The sequence below is a fragment of the Sphaerodactylus townsendi genome, linkage group LG03 (assembly GCF_021028975.2).
Source record: "Sphaerodactylus townsendi isolate TG3544 linkage group LG03, MPM_Stown_v2.3, whole genome shotgun sequence".
NCBI lineage: Eukaryota > Metazoa > Chordata > Lepidosauria > Squamata > Sphaerodactylidae > Sphaerodactylus > Sphaerodactylus townsendi.
Window position 1 is genome coordinate 179,622,074 of NC_059427.1, and position 20,929 is coordinate 179,643,002.

At 52.1% G+C, this 20,929-nt stretch overlaps 1 protein-coding gene across 2 annotated transcripts in view; it reads right to left on the reverse strand.

Moving 5' to 3' along the window:
- Nucleotides 1-853: 853 nt before the first annotated feature.
- Nucleotides 854-20,929, reverse strand: part of MBD6 (methyl-CpG binding domain protein 6) — a 38,587-nt gene continuing 18,511 nt past the window's right edge. For both annotated transcript variants that reach the window (XM_048491666.1, XM_048491665.1), the window contains 8 exons: nt 18,785-20,032; nt 16,199-16,734; nt 14,007-14,160; nt 10,145-10,326; nt 8,383-8,871; nt 5,654-5,703; nt 4,536-4,611; nt 854-1,953 (listed from right to left, as the gene is read on the reverse strand). In XM_048491666.1, the coding sequence (XP_048347623.1) occupies nt 1,879-1,953; nt 4,536-4,611; nt 5,654-5,703; nt 8,383-8,871; nt 10,145-10,326; nt 14,007-14,160; nt 16,199-16,734; nt 18,785-20,032 (2,810 nt within the window). In that variant the 3' untranslated portion in view covers nt 854-1,878. The remainder of the gene's footprint in view (nt 1,954-4,535; nt 4,612-5,653; nt 5,704-8,382; nt 8,872-10,144; nt 10,327-14,006; nt 14,161-16,198; nt 16,735-18,784; nt 20,033-20,929) is intronic.

A 20,929-nucleotide genomic window follows, 5' to 3' on the forward strand; every position in this document is an offset into this window, starting at 1 on the left:
AATGGCGCCCTGGTCAAAATCTGCTCTGGGCGCCCCACTTACCTTAGGCGGTGGGGCCGAGGGGTGCCTGGCGGCGGCCCTGCCGGGCTGGGCCCAGGGGGAAAAGAGGGATGTGTGGGGTGATTTTCCACCTACCACATGACATGATCGGTGGCTGCCCGGGACGTTTGTCCCCAAGTGGCCCCGTGGAAACTTCGCCTCTGCCTAGTACTGGGCGATACAAATCCTGACTTGGTCATAAAACTCACCTTGGAACAGTTCCATCCTCTCCCCATTTCAGACTAACCTAATGTTTTTATTCAAACAGAGGTAGAAACCATTTAAAGCCCCCCAAACTTTTCACAGAAAGAGTGAGATAAAAGATGTAATGGGTAGAAAGAGGGTTCACATCGTAAGGGGCTGAGAAGCAGGGCACCAGGCCCAACAAGATCCCTTTAACTGTCACACACACACACACACACACACACACACCCCACACACACAATTTGCAATCTGTAACTTCTTACAAAGAAGTTAAAAAGCCACCCGGAATGGTCTGTTGAGGGGAGACGGCTGCAAGACCAAATCCTGTCAGGCTGTTCTTTTAAATACATATTTTAATACTTGATACAAAACACACACCCCAAAAAATAAACAAATAAAGAAACAGTAACTTCAATCTAAGCGTCAAAATATTTTCATCTGTTAAATTAAAATTCGCTCCCATAGAAAAGCTACAATTCACAATTGTGTAAATTTTTTTTTTTACAAAACAAAATTTATGCTCAAAAAAGGAAAATATTTTTCCCCCATTCCTTTTTTTTTTCTTTATACAAAAACAAAGGCCGAAGTTGGTTGGTTGAAGTGCACGGGGGCGGGGGGGGTTTGAAGAGAACATGCACCTGAGAACAGGTGGGTAGGTTTTCATTGGAGCTCCTACCAGTCCCAGGGCCCTAACTGGAGCCTGGGAGAAAGCAGATCCTTCCACCACCACCCCCCGGCTTTTCCACTCTGTTCTAACAGCTTCTCTATGGCGATGCGGGGACCGAGTCGCAGGGTGGGTGCGGGTTGAGTTTCCGAGCTGTGGATGGGAGTGAATCCACCCCGAGTGTGGCTTATTCTCCTTATTGCTTTGTACCTTTAGCGCTAGGGCCAGGAATTATTCTGTGTGTGAGTTTTTGGTGAGGCAGAAAGGAAGGTTGGGGGGGGGGGGGCGAGAATGAGACCAATTCTTGTATTAAACCCTGAGCCGGTTCTTACCCGGGTGCTGCAGCGCACGCAGGTCTGAGGTAAGGTGGGAAGTGAAAGGGCAGAGACTGCCCCTTCCTGGAGCACGCAGCCCTTGCTACTCCTGCAGAGGTTCTGAGTCCCAACAGAGGAAGGGGGGGGGGGGAGGATTTGCCGAGGTGGAGAGAGTCGCAAGCCTGGGGGGATGGGGGTGGCGGGAGGCAAAAGAGGCTGCTCCGCCGCCCCCTCCAGAGTGCTGCAAAAATGGCTTCCCGAAGTGCTATGGGTGTGTCCAGCTCTAATACCTCCTTTGCCCACTCCTGCCCCCAATTAATGCTGAGCGAAGAGCCACACCTTGTGCTTTAAGGGGTGCCCCTTGGAGAGATTCAGGACCCAGGCAACTGGTGAAGCGACAACACATTCACGGCTAAGGCGCCAAGAGCCCAGCAGCAGCGACAGCAGCTTCCTCTGGCTGGCATTTCCCTTCACTCCTCCACCCCACCCCCACCCCCGAAATCCCACCCACGTATGTGTGCAACACGGGCTGGGCAGCAGAGATGAATCGGAGGGGCGGGGCGGGAGGACGGAGGCGGAAGCTGGTGGGATGTCCTAAGGCTCTTTTTGCGTAGACGTCGGACAGTGGTGGAAGCCCCCTTGAGCGCAGCGGTGCTGCTAGGTCGGCAGTTTCCTCCTCCTGTTTTTCACTGGCCGGCCGGGCCGTGGCCGCCGCACAACAGTGTAATCAACCTAAATGGGGGGAAGAGGAGAAAGGGTTAAAGCTAGCAGCATGGGTTGGGGCAGAAGTACTGGGAATAAATGTTGTTGTTGTTGTTATTATTTATTTATTAAATTTAGTATACCGCCCCATCCCCAAAGAGCTCTGGGTGGTTTACAACAACAATAATACAATAAAACCAACCTACAATACACAAATTCTGGCATATTTGCAAGCAGCTCTACTTGCTCTAGGGCAGTGGTTCTCAACCTGTGGGTTCTCAACCTTTGGGGGTCGAACGACCCTTTCACAGGGGTCGCCTAAGACTCTCTGCACCAATGTTCTCCATCTGTAAAATGGATAAATGTTAGGGTTGGGGGTCACCACAACACGAGGAACTGTATTAAAGGGTTGCGGCGTTAGGAAGGTTGAGAACCACTGCTCTAGGGAAGGACTGCCCACAGCCATAGGGGCAAGAGTCAAATAGATTCCCAAGCGGCATGGCACCGGCCCTGTTTACGCTGCGTTCCCACATATATAGTTTTCAGCTTGTATATTTTGTCCCAAGATGGCAGGGACCTGATGGAAGCCCGAGTTTAACCATGGAACAGCAGGACTCAGGCGAGCTGAGAAGATCGAAGGGCACATTTTTGAGCACATACTGCAGGGGGTCAGCAAATGGGGATCATATGTGCCCCCGCCCCCTTAGTCGCCATCAGGTGTGGTATTTTTTTGAGGGTTTTTCCACCTGAAAAAAGGCAGCAATAAAAGAGAGCCAAAAGGGGGGGGGGGATCAGCATTTTTAGGACCCATTTGGAGCGTCATCTAAAAAAAAGAAAGAAAGAAAATATCTCCCTTTCCTGCAGCCTGGCCAGATCCGGGATGGAACTGTGGGCTCCGCCTTTGATGTGCAACCCTGGACCCAGCAAGGCCAAGCCTGCAGTTCAACCCTGGGCTTGGCCAGGCCCGGCATTCAACTCTACGTCTGCCTCTAGACCCCACGTGAGACCCGGAGGCAGCAAACAGTGCAAGTTTAGCTTTGCACCGCCTGCTGTCTCCCAGACCCACATGGAGTTCGCAGGCGGGCATATTTTTCAGGTTTAATAACCCAAATGTTTTCAGAAAAAAGACAACCTGTAGTTTAGGAGGTCCTCTATTTCCTGCACAGCAATCCCTCAACCTTCTGGAAGGGTCATAGAATCATAGAGTTGGAAGAGACCCCAAGGGCCATAGAGTCCAACCCCCTGCAGTGCAGGAACACACAATCAAAGCACTCCTGACAGATGGCCATCGAGCTTCTCTTTAAAAACCTTCAAAGAAGGAGACTCCACCACACCCCGAGGTAGTGCATTCCATTGTTGAACAGTCCTAACTGTCAGGAGGGTTTTTCCTGATGTTTAGGTGAAATCTCTTTTCCTTCACCTTGAACCCATTACTCCTGGTCCTAGTCTCTGGAGCTGCAGAAAACAAGCTTGCTCCCTCACCAACATGACATCCCTTCAAATATCTAAACAGGGCTATCATGTCACCTCTTCACCTTCTCTTCACCAAACTAAACATCCTCCTTGTAGGGCATGGATTCCAGACCTTTTACCATTTTGGTTGCCCTCCCCTGGACCCGTTCCAGCTTGTCAATATCCTTCTTGAATTGCGGTGCCCAGAACTGTACACAATATTCCAGGTGAGGTCTTTCAGAGCCTGTGTGAGCCCCATGAATCCATTTTAGTTATTGAACCTTTTGAAATGAGGTTGAAACACGCACACATACGCTCTCTTTTGAGCATCCAGGACTTTTACCTGCCTTCGCTAGACGGCAAGCCTCGTCCGTTAAAAGCCTGGGCGTGACTCTGGACCCAACATTATCGCTGGAGGTCCAGGTCGCTCAGACTGCCCCGGGCAGCTTTTTATCATCTGCAACAGGCACGGCAACTGGCCCTGTATCTATCCTGCTCTGACCTGGCCACTGTGATCCATGCAATGATCACCTCTAGACTGGACTATTGTAACGCGCTCTAAGCTGGCCTGCCTTTGACGGTGATCCGGAAGTTAAAACTCGTGCAGCATGTGGCAGCCAGACTGCTTACGGGAACATCTAGTCAGGACTGGATCACTCTGGTCCTATACCACCTGCACTGGCTGCCCATCAAGTTCCGGGCCATCTTAAAAGTATTGGTTTTGACCTTTAAGGCTATTAGTGGCATTGGGCCTACATATCTAAGGGACCGTGTCTCTCCATACTGCCCCACTAGGTCCCTCCGCTCCTCAGAGGAGCACCTGCTGGAGATCCCTGGCCCAAAGAAGATCTGGCTGGCCTCTATGAGGGCCAGGGCCTTTACGGCCCTGCCCCCTACTTGGTGGAACAGGCTCCCTAAGGAGACCAGGGCCCTGTGGGTTAGCCATCGGACCCTCGTACCATCTAGGCCTCCCGTGGGCGGGATAAGGAGGGGAGAGGAAAGTCGCCATCAGTGGCTGTTATAAATTTGTTGTATTGGAAATTTTAATTGATTGTTTTATGCTGTTTTATTGAGATATATAGGCTTGATGCACACTGCCCTGAGCCCTTTGGGGAAGGGCGGTCTAAAATGTAATAAATAAAATAAATAAATAAACTTACCAATGGGCTGGGGCCTGGATCTGCACTGGGACCCCGGATCCGTGTAGGCTCAAGTCTGGCAGTAGGCCGGGGGCCACTGTAGAAACCAAGGGAGGATTAATTAGAAGGGAAGCCAGCTAAATATCGGAGATTGAGGGGTGACTGCAAATATTTGCAGTGATGACTGATTGCTGCTAATCACAAGAAACTGCCTGATACCAAGTCAGACCTTTGAACAGCAGAGGTAAATGAATTTCCTAAATAAACGGTATCTGCGTGACAGCGTCTGTTTAGGAGCAAAAGGGGAGACCTACGGGACCGTCTCACCCCATACGTCCCGGGTCGCACCCTTCGCTCAACAGAGGCAAACTTGCTGGTGGTCCCCTGCCCCTCTATGATCTTGAAGACTGGCCTCCACGCGGGCCAGGGCGTTTACTGCCCTGGCCCCTGCCTGGTGGAACGCTCTTCCTCCAGCAGTTAGGGCCCTGCGGGACCTTGGGGAGTTCCGCAGGGCCTGTAAAACTGAGCTGTTCCACCGGGCTTTTGGGGGGACCGGCCACTGATTCCACCCCTCTCATTGCCCTGCCCACTGGCTGTGTATCTGACCATCTGCCAGCCCCCTCCCAGAATTTCACCACTCCCAGGATTTGATCACTGGGGTGTGATGCCAGACGCCCCTTATTATCATTAATTATTAATTATTTATTGACGGATGCTTCTGCTATAGTTTTAAGGTTTTGTATTTTAACTGGAGTTATTCGATTTGTTTTATTATGTTTGCTGTTGTTTGCTGTACACCGCCCTGAGCCCTTCGGGGGTAGGACGGCTTATCAAATCAAATTTATTATTATTATTATTATTATTATTATTATTATTATTATTATTATTATTATTATTATTATTATTATTATTATTATTATTATTATTATTATTATTATTATTATTATTATTATTATTATTATTATTATTATTCACATCATCTCCTTGGAGATGCCAGGAATTGGACCTGGGATCACCTGCGCTGAAAGGAGACACTCTCCTACTAAGCCACAGATCCTCTTAATCACACATTCTGGTTTTTTAGCTTCTGCCAAGTCCGCTTTAAGGATCCATTTCCCTGGTGGGCAAAAGACTCTCACCTGCTTTTCCTTCTCCGGCCACGTCGAGACGGTCGCCTTCCAGGGGGGCCCTGCCAGAAAGATGATGGAATGAAGGTGAAGATGGGTGGTCTGTTTTTGCCCCCTCAGAAAACCAGTTTGGCTGTAAATCCCTGGGGACTGAAAGATTCATCCATACCCCAAAGTCCCCCCCCCCCAAAGGATTACCATCCGATTTCCTCCTCCCTCCAACTGCTTCACTTCCGGAACCCCGAAGGGCCAAATTACAGATGCAGCAGAACTTTTCCTGAGCTAGTATTACTGCAGATTGAAAGAGCGCGTGCACATCTGGCAGCATAAAAAGGCCCCCGTCTTTAGTCAGCTAGCACAGAAGGGAAGAACTAATAGTTAACTGTCCTTCCTCAGATTTCAGCTTTCTACAAGGAGTTCTTTCACATGGGACTGTATGGGAACTCCCCTCAATCGAAGGGGTACAGTCCAGACATGACTACATCATTCTCTGTAACTGGTAAGATGGCTCCACAGTGAGGGACCAAAGTCCTCTAAAAGAAGTGGCGCTCAATGGCACGAGACAAGGTGTTCCGGAACGCTGCATGTCTCTTGTCCAAGAAAAATGGAGGGGAGGGAAGTGGAAGCATTCTTTGAAAAACTGCAGACACGATACTGTTGTGTTGCGAGTCAACAGGAAGCCCACCTGCTATCTGGTAGTCCCAGTAGTCCTCCCCGGGAATCTGGCAAAGAAGGCACTTTCTAAAGGTAGCATATATATTCAGGATTGTTTAACACACATTAGTTGCATCTTAATTGTTGAGAGAGCCTCTTGTTTTACAAATGGAACGTGCAATAATAGACCACAGGGATTCTGTCTGTCTGTCTGTCTGTCTGTCTGTCTGTCTGTGTGTGTTTACGTAGTCTATAATAGGTTAAAAGGATAGAAATGCTCCGGTATCAAAACAAGCTATTTAAATGAGAAACAACTTCTTGGGGCAGGAGACGGAGACTATAAGGCAGTGGTGGCGAACCTTTGGCACTCCAGTTGTGATGGACTACAATTCCCATCAGCCCCTGCCAGCATGGGTCATACCATTAGCCAATAGCTTTGTCAGTGGGATAAGTGTAGTCCATAACATCTGGAGCTGTAAAGTCTCCCCTGCAACCTAAGGGAATCAATATTGTTATTAAAGAGGTTTTCTCGCTTTGAATGTGTATCGCTGTTGAAAGCCCAATAGAGTAGAGTAGATCATGTAGCACACTAGTAGCAGTCCTTCCCTGATCAATATAAAAATCTCTGCATATCGAAATCACAGCTGCTGCACACCACAGCGGCTCCCAGACTAACTGGTCATTGATCCTGAAGGTTTTCTCCTCTTGTGTTTTAGATCAAGAAGGGCCGATGAAATGTAGCATCTCCAATCCTCTCAGCCCCAGCCTTATCAAGATCCACAGCCTGCTCTCCTAAAAGGTGCCACTGTGGTCTCCACAGAGCTGTGAAACAAGAGCTGCAGGCTGGAAAAAGACCTCTAAGAGAGAGCTGGGTGTCTTTCTAAAAAGGGGCAGAGACTTCAAACCAGAGATGTCTCATATATTATGAACATGAGTGTGGCGCTTCCCGTCCCTGCGCAGGACCCTCGGGCGTGGGGACCTTCCCTCCCTCCCTGTCCTGGGGGTTGTCCTCCCCAGAGATGTCCTTATCCAATTGGCTTGAGGGGCCAAGAAACAATTTTGCCCACAGGGCGCCTGATGGTAGAGGCTGCCCTTCCCTGGTTCCCCAGTTGCGCTTTTCCCCCAAGACCACCCGTCTCGCCGGAGGCTCCAGCCCGCCCCAAGAGTTGCCTTCACTAACGGCCGAAGCTGCCCAGCCCCTGAAGCGCCTCGCCCAGTTGCCTCACTGGAAGAGCGGCTGCTGTTTTGCGGAAGATGGACTCGCCACACCCTCTTCCCGCCCTCCTTCCAGGACCTGACTCCCACGTTCACCAGCCTGTGCCCCTCCCAGAGTCACTCCCGGCTGCAGCGGCAGCTCCTATGAGCTCTCCTTGGCTCTTCCTTAAATCCCCTTGCCTGCTTCAAAACCCTTCCCCTCCCCAGCTGCAGCCTGTTGATTCCGAGCCGAGCGGGCTCAGCTGTGCTCCGGGCGGGGCCGGAGCCACAGCTCCTTGGTTCTTCCTCCTTCAGCTTCAGCTCTTCCTCCTTTGGCTTCCGGCCACAGCTCCTTGGCTCTTCCTCCTTCGGCTTCAGTCCGGGCGTGGGCGCCGCGCCCGGACAATGAGAATACTTTGCTGAATTAGATGGTCAGGTCAAGGGTCCGTCTAGTCCAGGAATCTGTTCCTAGAACAGACTAGCTCAGGGGTCTGCAACCTGCGGCTCTCTGGATGTTCATGGACTACAAATCCCATCAGCCCCAATTGGCCATGCTGGCAGGGGCTTATGGGAATTGTAGTCCATGAACATCTGGAGAGCCACAGGTTGCAGACCCCTGGAATACTCTGAGGAATCTCCCAAACATTTATTACGGTATGTATGTATGTATGTATGTATGTATGTATGTATGTATGTATGTATGTATGTATGTATGTATGTATGTATTTATTATGGGATTTATAAGCCGCCTCACCCCCGAAGGGCTCGATTATCCCATCAGCCCTAAGCTTCTAGAAACCACAGTATGCGGCCTCAGACAACGGAGGCAGATCTCTCAGGAAGAGCCCGTTACCCACCCATCTAATTCTGTGTTCCAGCAACTGGCCCCCTACCTTGATCTCCTGTACTGCAAATGCCCCTCCTTGGCTATCAGCGCTGCTGGCCAACATCTCTCCATTGCAGCGCCAGGCAGGATGGGACGGGTGCCCTGCACCCAACTCCGGTAGCTGACCGTTGAAGTGCCGTCGGCCCCTGCCCCGCCCGCCGCCACGCCGTCCAGACTTGCCGCCCCGTCCCAGCCCGCGTGGGAGGCTGCTGCCCGAGTCCCCATTCAGCTCCTCAGCGCTGCAGTGGGGTCGCTTCAGGGGGGAGCGGGAGCCGCCAGCCTCCTGCCCCAGAGGGGCTTCCTGCTGTCCTTGCCTGGCCGGCTCGAGGGTGCTGGGTGTCTCTAAGGCACTTGTGGGGGCAGTGTCCGTGCAGGGGGGCAACACAGTACTGTGGCCGGGCTCCGTCTCTGGTGCGGGGGGAACACTGGGCAAAATGGGGGCTGGAGCTTCGCTGGGTAGCACTGGCTTCTCTGGGGCACCAAAGCCAGGGCTCAGCTGGCAAAAAGAGGAGACATCCATTAGAGACAACACACACCCACATCTATGCAATCTACCCGTTCTTTAGGATCAAAAGGCTCCCTCAAAATATTCTTGAAATTCAATCCGTCAGAAATGTTTTTATCCCACCTTTTTCGCCAACAAGCGTCTCCATTTTATCTTCTCACAACAAACATGTAGGGTAAGTTAGACAGTGGGCTTCGTGGGATAATGAGAGTTTGAACCCAGGTCTGCTAATCCGCTGTTCCAGCCCAGGAGCCGCCACCCCCGTTGAACCTGTGGGCACTTTTGACATTTCGAAAACAGAGAGCAGGCGCCACTGTGCAGCTGGAGCCCTTCCGCAAAGCTCACGGAGTGAATCACAAGGCTGTTCTTAGGAAAACCTGCATTCTGCCTCAAGACCCTTAGAGGGATAAAATTAATAACAATTTTCCGAGGCCCTGATCTTGACGGCCCAGGCTAGCCCGATCTCGCCAGATCTCAGAAGCTAAGCAGGATTGATTCTGGTTAGTTCTTGGTGAGAGAGACCACCAAGGAAGCCCAGGGTTGCCCTGAACATCCTTTGCCTTGCAAACCCCATAGGACAGAAGAAGAAGAAGAAGAGTTTGGATTTATATCCCCCTTTCTCTCCTATAGGAGACTCAAAGGGGCTTACAATCTCCTTGCCCTTCCCCCCTCACAACAAACACCCTGTGAGGTGAGTGGGGCTGAGAGAGCTCCGAGAAGCTGTGACTAGCCCAAGGTCACCCAGCTGGTGTGTGTGGGAGTGCACAGGCTAATCTGAATTCCCCAGAGAAGCCTCCACAACTCAAGCGGCAGAGCTGGGAATCAAACCCGGTTCCTCCAGATTAGATACACGAGCTCTTAACCTCCTACGCCACTGCTGGCTCTCTCCAGATGTTCATGGACTACAATTCCCATCAGCCTCTGCCAGCATGGCCAATTGTAGTCCTTGAACATCTGGAGAGACTCAGGTTGCAGACCTCTGCCATCGGGGTTATCGTAGTCTGCTGCAACTTGACAGCAGCTGATACACACAGTTATCCCAGCCGTGCCGAAACATCCTCTACAAAAATCTCAAACCCTACAAAATGCACCATGTTAATACAGTATGTTTAGTATTTACTATATTCCAAGTGAAACATTTAAAATGTTCCGAGTAAAACATGCAAATCCGTTTGTGTACTGAATTTGATGAGCGCTCTCTTTAAACACCAAGACACCCCCCACCCTGGGCTAAGCCCGACACAATTCCCATCTTCGCCCTTACTTGCAAGCTCTGGAGGAGGCAGGCTAGGGGGTTGGAGCCTGCTAAGAGGGGCAGCTGTCCTTGGAAAAGCTGGAGCCCCAGAGGCCCTTGCAGGTTGGGGGGCAGAAGGGGATGCTGGGCTTGAAGCAGGGGGCTGCCAATCAAGGAGGGACCTGGGGCAGAGTTCAGCATTGACAGATCACCTGGATGAGGGAGAAGACGAGGAGATTAACAGATGAACAGACATTTCCAGAGGTCGGTAAAAGAGATCAACAATATGTGTTAGCCCTTGTGGGAACCACCACCACCACCCCGCCCCCTCGGCCAGGTTAGAACTGAGAGACTATACAAATGCAATAGCAAAAATCTCTCTTTTTACATTAAATCAGGCTAGCCGGGCTCTTCCAGGCTAGTCCAATCTTGTCAGACCTCATAAACTAAACAGGGTGGGCCCTGGCTAATATTTGGAAAAAGAGACCACCAGGGGCACGCAACGGCAAACCGCCTCTCAATGTCACTTGCCCGGAACATCCTACGGGAGCACCGTTCGTTGGCTGCGACTTGCACTTTCCACCACCAAACAGAAGTCCAAATCAGTTATTTCCTCTCTACCTCTATTCTGATTTCTAAATTCAGATATCGACACTTTTTTCCAGAAATGAACTCCGTTCTTATTCACTGTTCTTGTTTCAGAAAGTAAACTGTCTTGTGAGCCTGTCAGTTTTACCTCAGCTATCAATACAGTCTGGGGTGGTTAACATGCAGACCCTGTTCCTATCCCCTCCAAATCTAGTTCTCTTTTTAAATACCCAGTGAGAATCCTGGGGCAAAGAGGTAGGAAGGAAATTGTGTTGGGATGGCGGGGCAGGGGGACGCCTGAAAGGATGTGGTTAGCCCCAGAGGCGTATCGGGGGGAAATGGCGCCTGTGGACAATACCTGCTCCGGGCGCACACACCCCCACGCTCGGGGCGGGGCTCGGAGGTGGCTCAGATGGACACCGCAGCAGCAGGTTTGTCTGTGGGCCGCAGAGGTTTGTCTGTGGAGGCCCCGCCGACCCACCCCCGGGACAGCACAGGGGAGGAGGGGGCGATTTTGTGCCCCCCCTACCATTGTGCCCAAGGTCATTTGACATCTCCCCTCCAGTCCCCCTTGCGGATACGCCACTGGCTAGCCCAGGAAATTCATCACAGATTCAAATCTGAGGACAGGCGTTTTGGAGAAAAGAATTCTCCTGCCTAAGTGGATCATACACCCCTCGATTTGTCTGTCCGTCCTGGCTGGCTTGCCCCTGCCCTGTTCCAAGACTCCCAGGCAAATAGACTAGTTTCGCCACATCCCGAGGCAGTCAACGTCGGAATCCCAGTGCTAGGAGGCAACATCTAGGGAAGGCCTCAACCTTTACAGCACTGGCATAATGCCCATTGGGCAAGGTGGGCAGCTGCCCAGGGCATCACCTTGTGGGGGGCATCAAAATGCTGGGTTCGTTTTTGGGTATTTTTAGTGGTTTTCCATTTCTGGCCTGCAGGGGGCGCAGTTTTTAGGCTAGCGGCACCATAATTTCAGCGTATCATCAGGAGACTGTCCTTATGATACCCCCCAAGTTTGGCGAGGTTTGGTTCAGGGACTCCAAAGTTATGGACTCCCAAAGGGGGGGCCCCTATCCCCCATTGTTTCCAATGGGAGCTAATAGGAGATGGGGGCTAGTTTTGAGGGTCCATAACTTTGGCCCCCCTGAACCAAACTGCACCAAACCTGGGGGGTATCATTAGGGCAGTCTCCTGATGAGACCCTGAAAGTTTTGAGACTGTGCCTTCAGAAATGTCCCCCACCACCAGCTTGCAACCCCTATTGACAGCAATGCAGAAAACTCAATGCAGAACAAAGATTCTTGGGCAAATTTCGGGATGTTCTTGCAGGGAGGGCATTCTTGGACATATCATCACCAAACTTTCAGGGTATCATCTGGAGACTGTCATGATGGCACCCCCAAGGTTTGGTGCAGTTTGGTTCAGGGGGTCCAAAGTTATGGACCCTCAAAAGGGTATCCCCCATCTCCTTAGCAAAGAATGGGGGAGGGGGGACCCCCTTTGAGGGTCCATAACTTTGGACCCCCTAAACCAAAATGCACCAAACTTTGGGGGTACCATAAGGACAGTTTCCAGATGATACCCTGAAAGTTTGGTGCCAATACATCCAAAAATGCGCCCCCTGCAGGCACCAATGTCCTGGTGCAAAAACAAATTGGTCGTGGTGGAGTGGCCGCCCATGGGGGGGGGGGGGGCATCCAACTCAGGTTTTGCCCAGGGCTACAGTTTGCCCAGGGCTGCCTCGTTACGCACCTGCTCTATGGCCTGCTGTTAAACCACCAAAGGATATGGTTGGACACTTAGGAGAAAAGATGCAGGACTAGATGGGCTGCTGGTCTGACCCAGCAGGGCTGTTCTTGCATTCTCTGGGCACCCTGCCCACCAGTCCCAGTAAGGTGGCCTGCTCTTTGATAAGCCAGGAGTTCCCTCGGTCCTTGTGGGGACCCTACGGTCTGGCTCCCACTGGAGGGTGAAGCCTCAATGTGAGGGGCGGATGTGTAGAAAGGCTGGACTGCCTCACCCACAGAACCATCCTCTCTCCCCCAGTCTTTGTCCCCAAACGGATGCCTTTCAGGCTCAGAGGCATGCAGCTACACACCTCCTTCTTGGCTGTCTGAGCCCCGTTTTTAGCAGCTGCACTGGAGCCGCCCCAAACTCTGCCTCTTGGCTCATTGCAGGGGAAGGCCCGGACCTGAAAAGGGAAGCCCCGCCCCGTCCGTATGGCCATCCTGCCCCCCCCCCCTTTCCAGTCCCAAGGGGAGATGCTGTTAGCCATGCTGGTGTCAGCTGCCCCACTCTTAGCTTCCATTCCCCAGTGGGGGCTGCTGCAGGGCCCAGAGCAAAGCCCAGTCTGGTTGCTGGTTCAATGCCCATTCTGGGAGGCCTGAGGATTCTGTGGGATCCTTCTCTCTGTCTGCTGCTCTGGTATTTGACAGGCCCAGGCCTCTCACAGGGAGTGGATCTTGGTGTCAGGTGAATGGGCTTCTGGTGGAGGGCTGTGGCTGGATGGGAGGAAGTCTGGGGACGGTGGGGCAGCCTCCCAACAGTAGGGAGAAAAAGAAGAAGAGTTTGGATTTGTATTCCCCCTTTCTCTCCTGTAAGGAGACTCAAAGGGGCTTACAATCTCCTGTACCTGCAAGGTACGTGGGGCTGAGAGAGCTCCGAAGAACTGTGACTAGCCCAATGGCACCCAGCTGGCATGTGTTGGAGTGCACAAGCTAATCTGGTTCACCAGATAAACCACCACAGCAAACCTGGTTCTCCAGATTAGGGTGCACCTACTCTTAACTACTACAGCACACTGGTTAAAGGAATGCTGAGGAAGCTTGGCTTTCTTAATACCCTGCAACAAACTGATTGACACAGAGACCCTATTTATTCAGATTCTGCAGAGATGGCACATTTGGGCGGGGGGGAGGCATACGTATCTTCTGCCTCTTCTACAGCCTGGAGCAGAGATGGGTCACTTGAGAGGGCAAGCTCGTTTGAGGTGACTGGGAGGGGTGAACTGAAAACTGCAGCTGGAGGTGGTTTTCTTTGCGATTTTGGGAAAAGAGGGTTATTGTAAGTTCCCTTGCTAGTTTCTTGAAAGGGGGAACTGTTGGCTTTCTGTAGCCAGTTCCAGACCCCCGTCCAGGGGCAGCAGAGGTGTAGCTGGGCCAGAGTGCGCCCGGTGCGTACTCTGTGTTTTCCACCCCCGCCCCCCTCCACACCCTCCCAGCAATAGGAAGAGAAGGGCAATCAATCAATCAATTCCATAACCTTTAATGGCATAAAGAAATGGGCAATCACTCACCCAGAAGTGTGGTACTCAGCAGCGGGTTTACAAGCTGGGGCATCAGGGGGTTAAGCCTCCCTGAGGTGCTGGGGGTGCCTGGGGTGGTGCCCTCAGTAGTTGTTGATGTCGTGCTAGTGGAGGTAGGTGCCACAGGAGTGCCAGCCAGGCCGGTCTATGGAAAAGGCACAGAAAAAGGTAAGATGAAAAAAAAATGTTTTTAAGGACCTGGGACGAGCCCAGAGGTTGACCGAAGCTGAGCAACCCAAACCTGTTGCTGGGACACAGCTCTATCATGTCCCATCCTGGACAGGAATTCTGTGTTTTATTTGGAAACAACTATTCCTACAAGGTAGGCTCGGGAATCTGACTTGTCAAATCCCTCTCTCTCTCCACAAAACATCAGGAACTAGGACTGGGGCTATGCAGAAGCGGAAAAGGGGAAATACACAGGCAGACATATTTTTACCACGTCCTTCCTTGCCTCACCATAACAGAGGTTCTCAGACAGGCCTCATTCACTTCCTGGAGGTGCCAGGAAGTGAATGAAGAGCGTGTTTTTTCCTTCCTGTGCATTGTGAGCTCTGGACCTTCCCCTGTGTGCCTCTATGACCACAGTTTCGTTGCTTCTGCTCTCCCCAAAGTTCTCACAGCCCTACCTCCACTCACGCCCTGCCCATTACATAGAGCACTTTGGCTAACTGTAAAATAATGTTCCTATTTAAAGATTTAATCCAGCCACCTGTTCCACAGAGAGAGAGGTCTGGGCTGATTAAAACCCTTTCAAAGTTATGTAACTGTTGTTATGAAACTATTGAAATAACACATAGCGTTTGCAGAGCACGTGTTCAAAGTGCTCTGTGTCACATATCACCTCAATGATCCAACCAGCAAGCCTATAAAGTATTCCAGTGTTGTTAATTCCCCTCTTCCAGATGGAGGAGAGAAAGGAGTTGAGATGGGCCAGCCTACCACTTCCCAACAAGGCCACAACACAGGCAAGATCTGAATCAAGGTCTTTCTCACAGTTTATACATTTCCCACACCCCCACCCCCCAAGTCTAAAGTACTACAATGATAACTTACAACTAACTGCATTCTGCAAATACGAACACATGAAAATCGTATTTAAGAGACTAAGACTTCTTGACTTTGCAGACGTTCCCTTCTCTCCCTTCGACCTATTTCTATTTTAACTTTTCCTATTTGTTTCTGTGCATGGATTTGCATTGTATGTTATTTTGGAGAGGGCTTCCTGATTACTAGACACATACATATATGGTGGAAGAAAACATATACATGTGTGTTTTCAGTGTTCTCAAAATGCAGAGGTTCTTGCAAGTTCACAGAAACATCTACCCTAACCCCGTGCTGGCCCCACTGTGCGGATGTTTCGATCCACATGGCGAGGTCACCTAGGGGAATTAGAGGTATGATTTGTTAGACTGATAGTCTGCTTTTCACCAAATTAACTCTCACCAGTGCTGTAGCGGCAACGGGGGGGGGGGGGCGATATCCCGGGCACGTGCCTGGGTGGGGGCAGGGGGGGCGTGCGGGGGTGTGGCAGGGGCACAGGGCGCATGCATGCCCCGGGAGCAGTTCCCCCTCACTCCGCCCCTAGCTCTCACGGGTGACTTTTGTCCTGCTCACCAGTGGATAACACAAACTAGTTTTCTCCCTGGGGCAGAATGTTGCCCCAAGTTATTCTGCAATGCATAAAGTATGCTGCATAACAGTGGTGGCGAACCTTTGGCACTCCAGATGTTATGGACTACAATTCCCATCAGCCCCTGCCAGCATGGCCAATTGGCCATGCTGGCAGGGGCTGATGGGAATTGTAGTCCATAACATCTGGAGTGCCAAAGGTTCACCACCACGGCCGTATAAAGACACCATACATCATTGTTATTATTGTTAGACAAATTAAAAGCAACTTCTCCCAGCAAAAGGTCAATTAAAAGCAATTTCTCCCAGCAAAAGGCAGTCTGTACCTTTGGAACCTTCTCCATTTGCAGAATTCCCACCAGCCAATATTTTACTACGAAAATGCTCTGGCTCTAATAATCTTCCAAAGAGTTTCTTCAATGGTATTGAAAGTGGATGGACACCAAGAGCTAGAGCTGCTCCCCATCCCAGTCCTATGTAATGTTTGCCTTTAAAAGATGCTCAAAAGGAACGGATAGTTTGTGCAAACCTGAGTCACGCGGTCTTACCTGTGTAGCGCCTGGCCCTGTGTCCGAAGGGCCCAGGCTGGTTGCCAACAGTGCTGAATTTAAAGCTAGGACAGCTGGAGAAGTCGAAAGTGCTGGGAAAAGCAGAGGCTGCAGAGTTTCGGGGAGGCTGGCAAACGGCTCCAGCAGGGGCTCTGCAGTTGCTGCTGCTTCCCTCTCGCCCTCGCACGGCACCCCTGGCAACGCCAGCAGTGATGCCAACAGTCCACTTGGTTGCTGCAGCAAATCCAAGCTGGGCAGCACCAGAGGCAGCAAAGGGTGTCCCTCTGGCTCCCCCTGCAGGCTAATAGGAGGAAGGGGAGTCTCAGGGCCCAGGGTCAGCGAGAAGGGGAAGGAGCCCAGTGGGAGTAGCCCTGGAGGTAGAGCGTTCCCAAACGGCAGCGCCTGTTCCTGTGCCAGGAAAGGGAACGTATCGGTGCCCGAGGGCAGTGGGCAGCCCAGTCCCTCCATGGTGGACGACGCGACAGGGCTGGGCACCGGAGGGGCTTTGGGAGTCAAAGGTGACACAGAGGCAGCACCTGGAAGAGAAAAACAACCAAACGCTGAGGCATGGTGCACACGTACCGCTCAAAGAACTCTTCCCAGAATGCATTGCTCTCCACTCGCCCTTTTCCAGAAGGTCTTGGGCATTTAAAAGGGCTCAGTCCTTGCCGTTTGCGGTCAGAGCCTTGTCATATTTGCTCACAATTTTACTGATTTGTTTGATTTTTATCCCACCCTTCCTCCAAGGAGTTCTGGGTAGTATAGGCATGAACTCACATGAAGCTGCTTTATACTGAATGAGGCTATTTGTCCATCAAGTATTGTCTGCTCAGGCTAGTATCTCTCCAGGGTCCCAAGCAGAGGTCTTTCATGACATGGACTGCCTAGTCCTCTTCAGTGGAGATGCTGGGGATTGAACCTGCAACCTCCTGCATGCCAAGCAGAGGCTCTTCCACTGAGCCACAGAGGCAGAAGCCAGGCTCGAGGCCAACCATCTTCATGGCTAAGTAAGGATCTGTACCCATGTTTCCCCAGTTATAGTCCAACACTCCAGCTACAACTAGAGCAGGGGTCTGCAACCTGCGGCTCTCCAGATGTTCATGGACTACAATTCCCATCAGCCCCTGCCAGCATGGCCTTGCGGGCAGGGGACGATGGGAATTGTAGTCCATGAACATCTGGAGAGCCGCAGGTTGCAGACCTCTGAACTAGAGCAAAGATCATCCTACAGATTTCCATCGGATCTTACTTCATGGCACATTTGCATGGGCTTGCAGTTTGAAGCTTGTTAGCATCTGTTGCAGGTGCCTTAGTTTTGTTCAGGCAGGCCAAATTCAACAGGGGCAGTTTTTCCCAGGATGCAGGTGGGATAAAAAGCTCCCCTGCTCTGGATCGATCTCTGCCACACACAAAGGTATTACTCCTACTCACGAGGCATCAGGCTCAGGGCCCTGATAAGGTGACCAGTGAAATCTTCACATGACACCACAAAGCCGTGTCCCTGGGGCACATCCCAGTTCTGACTGCCAACCTCTGAAATGGGCCCGTTGGAAGGATTGCTGACAGGTCTGAAGAAAAGTATCCTGTATCTTTAACAGAGGCTGACTGGGAGGCGGCCCTGACCTGGATGGCCCAGGTAGCCCAATCTCAAAAGCGAAGCAGGATCAACTCTGGTTAGTCTCTGGACGGAAGACCTTCAAGGAAAACCCAGGGTGTGATGCGGAGGCAGGCAATGGCAAACCACCTCTGTTAGTCTCTTTCCTTGAAAACCCCTCCAGGGCTGCCATAAGTCAGACATGACTTGATGGCCAAAAAACATACCAGGGTGTTATTTGGTGGGCGATAGGAGTCGCCTCCTTGTCCCATGAAAGCTTCACCCAATGTTTTCACATGTAAAACCTCTATTAAAGATACATGATTATTTTTTTTTGCCAGGTCTCGCCTATGCTAGGCACCTGGACATTTTTGCCCATATCTCAGATGTGGGCAGCTGAGGCCAGAAGACAGCAGCTTGCCACTCAGCAAGTTCTTGTCTCAGGTTAAATCTTGAGCTCTGACATTTCTCTGTCAAACAGCTAGGCTGCAGTCCTAGAAGAGAAGAGTTTGGATTTATAACCCCCCTTTCTCGAGACTCAAAGGCACTTACAATGTCTTTCCCCCCTCACATCAAACACCCTGTGAGGTGGATGGGGCTGAGAGAGCTCCAAAGAACTGTGACCAGCCCAAGGTCAAACCCAGTTCTCCAGATTAGAGTGCACCTCCTCTTAACCGCTACACCATGCTGGCTCTCCTACATACTTTCCCCTGGCCTCAAGCCCCATCAGACGCATTTGCCTTTGCTTCTGGTTAAACCTGCACAGAACTGGGCTGCATGCTACCACTCTGTGGTAGGCGGGAAGGATGCAGCCTTCCCCAAGAGGCAAAGCAAACCAAGGCATCTCCAAGGAGTCATGTGACTTCAGGCTTCATCCCGATTGGATGAAGGAGACACGACTCCTTTACCCTCTCCTCTTGCCTTGCCTTTGTTGCTTAGTTCTCTCTGGACTACCTCTTTCAGTCCCAGAAAAGCTCCCATATGCAACATACCTGGGGGGCCGTGGGGACCAAGTGGGGAGATGGGAGGTTTTGGCTGCGGGGGGCTCCCTGAGATCTGTTCGGAAGACGCTGAGGCCAGCTGCCCAAAGAGGCTGAGGAGCTGGCTGTTGAAGTCCTGAAAGGAGGGCAACGGGCCGGGGCCATCGCCAGCAGGGGTCGGGGGCAGCGGGGGGAGCCCAGATGCCAGTGAGCTCACGGGAGGGCCAAGCAAGCTGAGCAGGGATGACAGCGGCTGAACTGGAGCTGCCGTGCTCGGGGGTCCATTCTTGGCCTCTCCTGCCGGCGGCTGGTCCTGAGGCCGGGGGTGTCGAGTCGGTATCTCCACAGAGGGGGCGGCTGCGGCCTGCCCTGAGTGGGAGTCCTTGAGCAGGCGCAGGACAGTGGGGGAGCGGCGCTGGCGCCGAGGCGGCCGTCCTCCCACCACGGAGAGCAGCAAGCGGCTGGGTAAAGTGCTGGCAGCCAGCTCGTCAGGACGCCCCCTGCTGGCCAGCTGGGCCTTGGCGGCTGCGCTCAACAAGCTGCTGGCTGGGAAAGAGCCTGGGCCCTGTGGGTGAAGAAGCAGCAGGCCGGGCGGTCCTTTGCCTTCGGGGGCAACTCCTAAGGGCACTGAGGGCAGGTTATTGCTGCTTTGGTTGATTAAGGCGTTGGCCGGGGGGGCTGCATCCAAGCCAGAAGGTTTGGGGGCTGGCCGGTGTCCGGCGAGCCCCTGCTCTGAAGAAGCGGAGGAATGCCGAGAGCGTTGCGGGGAGGGCTCGGTGCTTCCCGCCGGCGATGAAACGGAGGAGAGGGTGGTGGGGGCGGGCGAGCCTGTGGCGCTAGTCTGCGACCCCAGAGGGACTGGGCGGCTGTTCCAGGGGCTGCCCTCCTGGCCTGGAACCACCTCGTCCGGTGAAGAGAAAAGCCCGCTCGAGGGATAGGGCCGGGGCGGTGCATCCAGGAGCGCCTTGTTCGGCAGAAAGAAACCTCCGACGGCATTCAGTTCAGCAGGAAAAGTTGGGCGGGTGTTGCCATTCGTGGTGGCAGGCAGGCGGCCTGGGAAGACGTCCCCCAAGAGAGTGTAATGGTGTTGCGGGAAGGAGGAGCTCTGGCCAGACCAGGCGTTGCCGTAGCGATCAGAGGGGCACTGCAGGAAGGATTCTGGGACCTTAGCCAAGGGGGTAGGTGCTTTGCAGGGAAGAGTCTGCTGCAGGTGACTGCTGGGTCCTGGCGTGGGCGGCTGAGAGGGCTGGTTCAGGGCCCCTGGAACAGATGGAAACAAAGTCAAGATCAGAAGGCAGTCCTCCCCAAAGAGCAAGGGCAAAGGGCACAGCTAGGCCACTGCAGTGGTGTAATCAGACACAGAAGGTGAAAACAATTGTTTACAATTGAGAGCCAGCATGGTGTTCGTGAGCCAGTTAAGAGCACGTGCACTCTAATCTGGAGAGAACCAGGTCTGATTCTCTGCAATGCCACTTGAGCTGTGGAGGTTTATCTGGGGAACCAGATTAGCTTGTGCACTCCATGCCAGCTGGGTGACCTTGGGCTAGTCAAAGTTCTTCTGATTTCTCTCAGCCCCACCCACCTCACCCAGAGCTCCAAAGAACTGTGACCAAGGTCACCCAGCGTGTGTTGGAGTGCACCAGCTATTCTAGTTCACTAGATAAGCCTCCACAGCTCAAGTGGCAGAGCCAGGGAATCAAACCCGGTTCTACAGATTAGAATACACCTGCTCTTAACCACTAAGCCACTGCTGCTCCATTAACCCAATCAAACTCAAACCAGAATTCTGCCTTCTGACTGAGAAGCATTACATCTATAGAACTGTTAGGAGAAGTCCATCCCTTTGTTTCTGTATGAGTCTACGCATGCATTCCGACTGGAAAGGAATAAAAATCCAGAGCAGTGACTCATGAAGGGACAAAATGGGTAACCTCCTCTGAAGGCATGTCATTCTGGACAGTAATTGATTGACACAATTGTATTTGATGCAAAGTTGCAGCAGAATCGCTCACTCCTGAAAAGAATCAGCATGCAAAGGGGCAAGGTAAGAGCAGTTATTCATGCAGAGAGCTGGCTGGGTGACCTTGAGCCAATCACTGTCTCTCTCAGAGGGCTGTAGTTCTGAGGGTATGAAGAAGGCGGGGAGAATGAGATTGA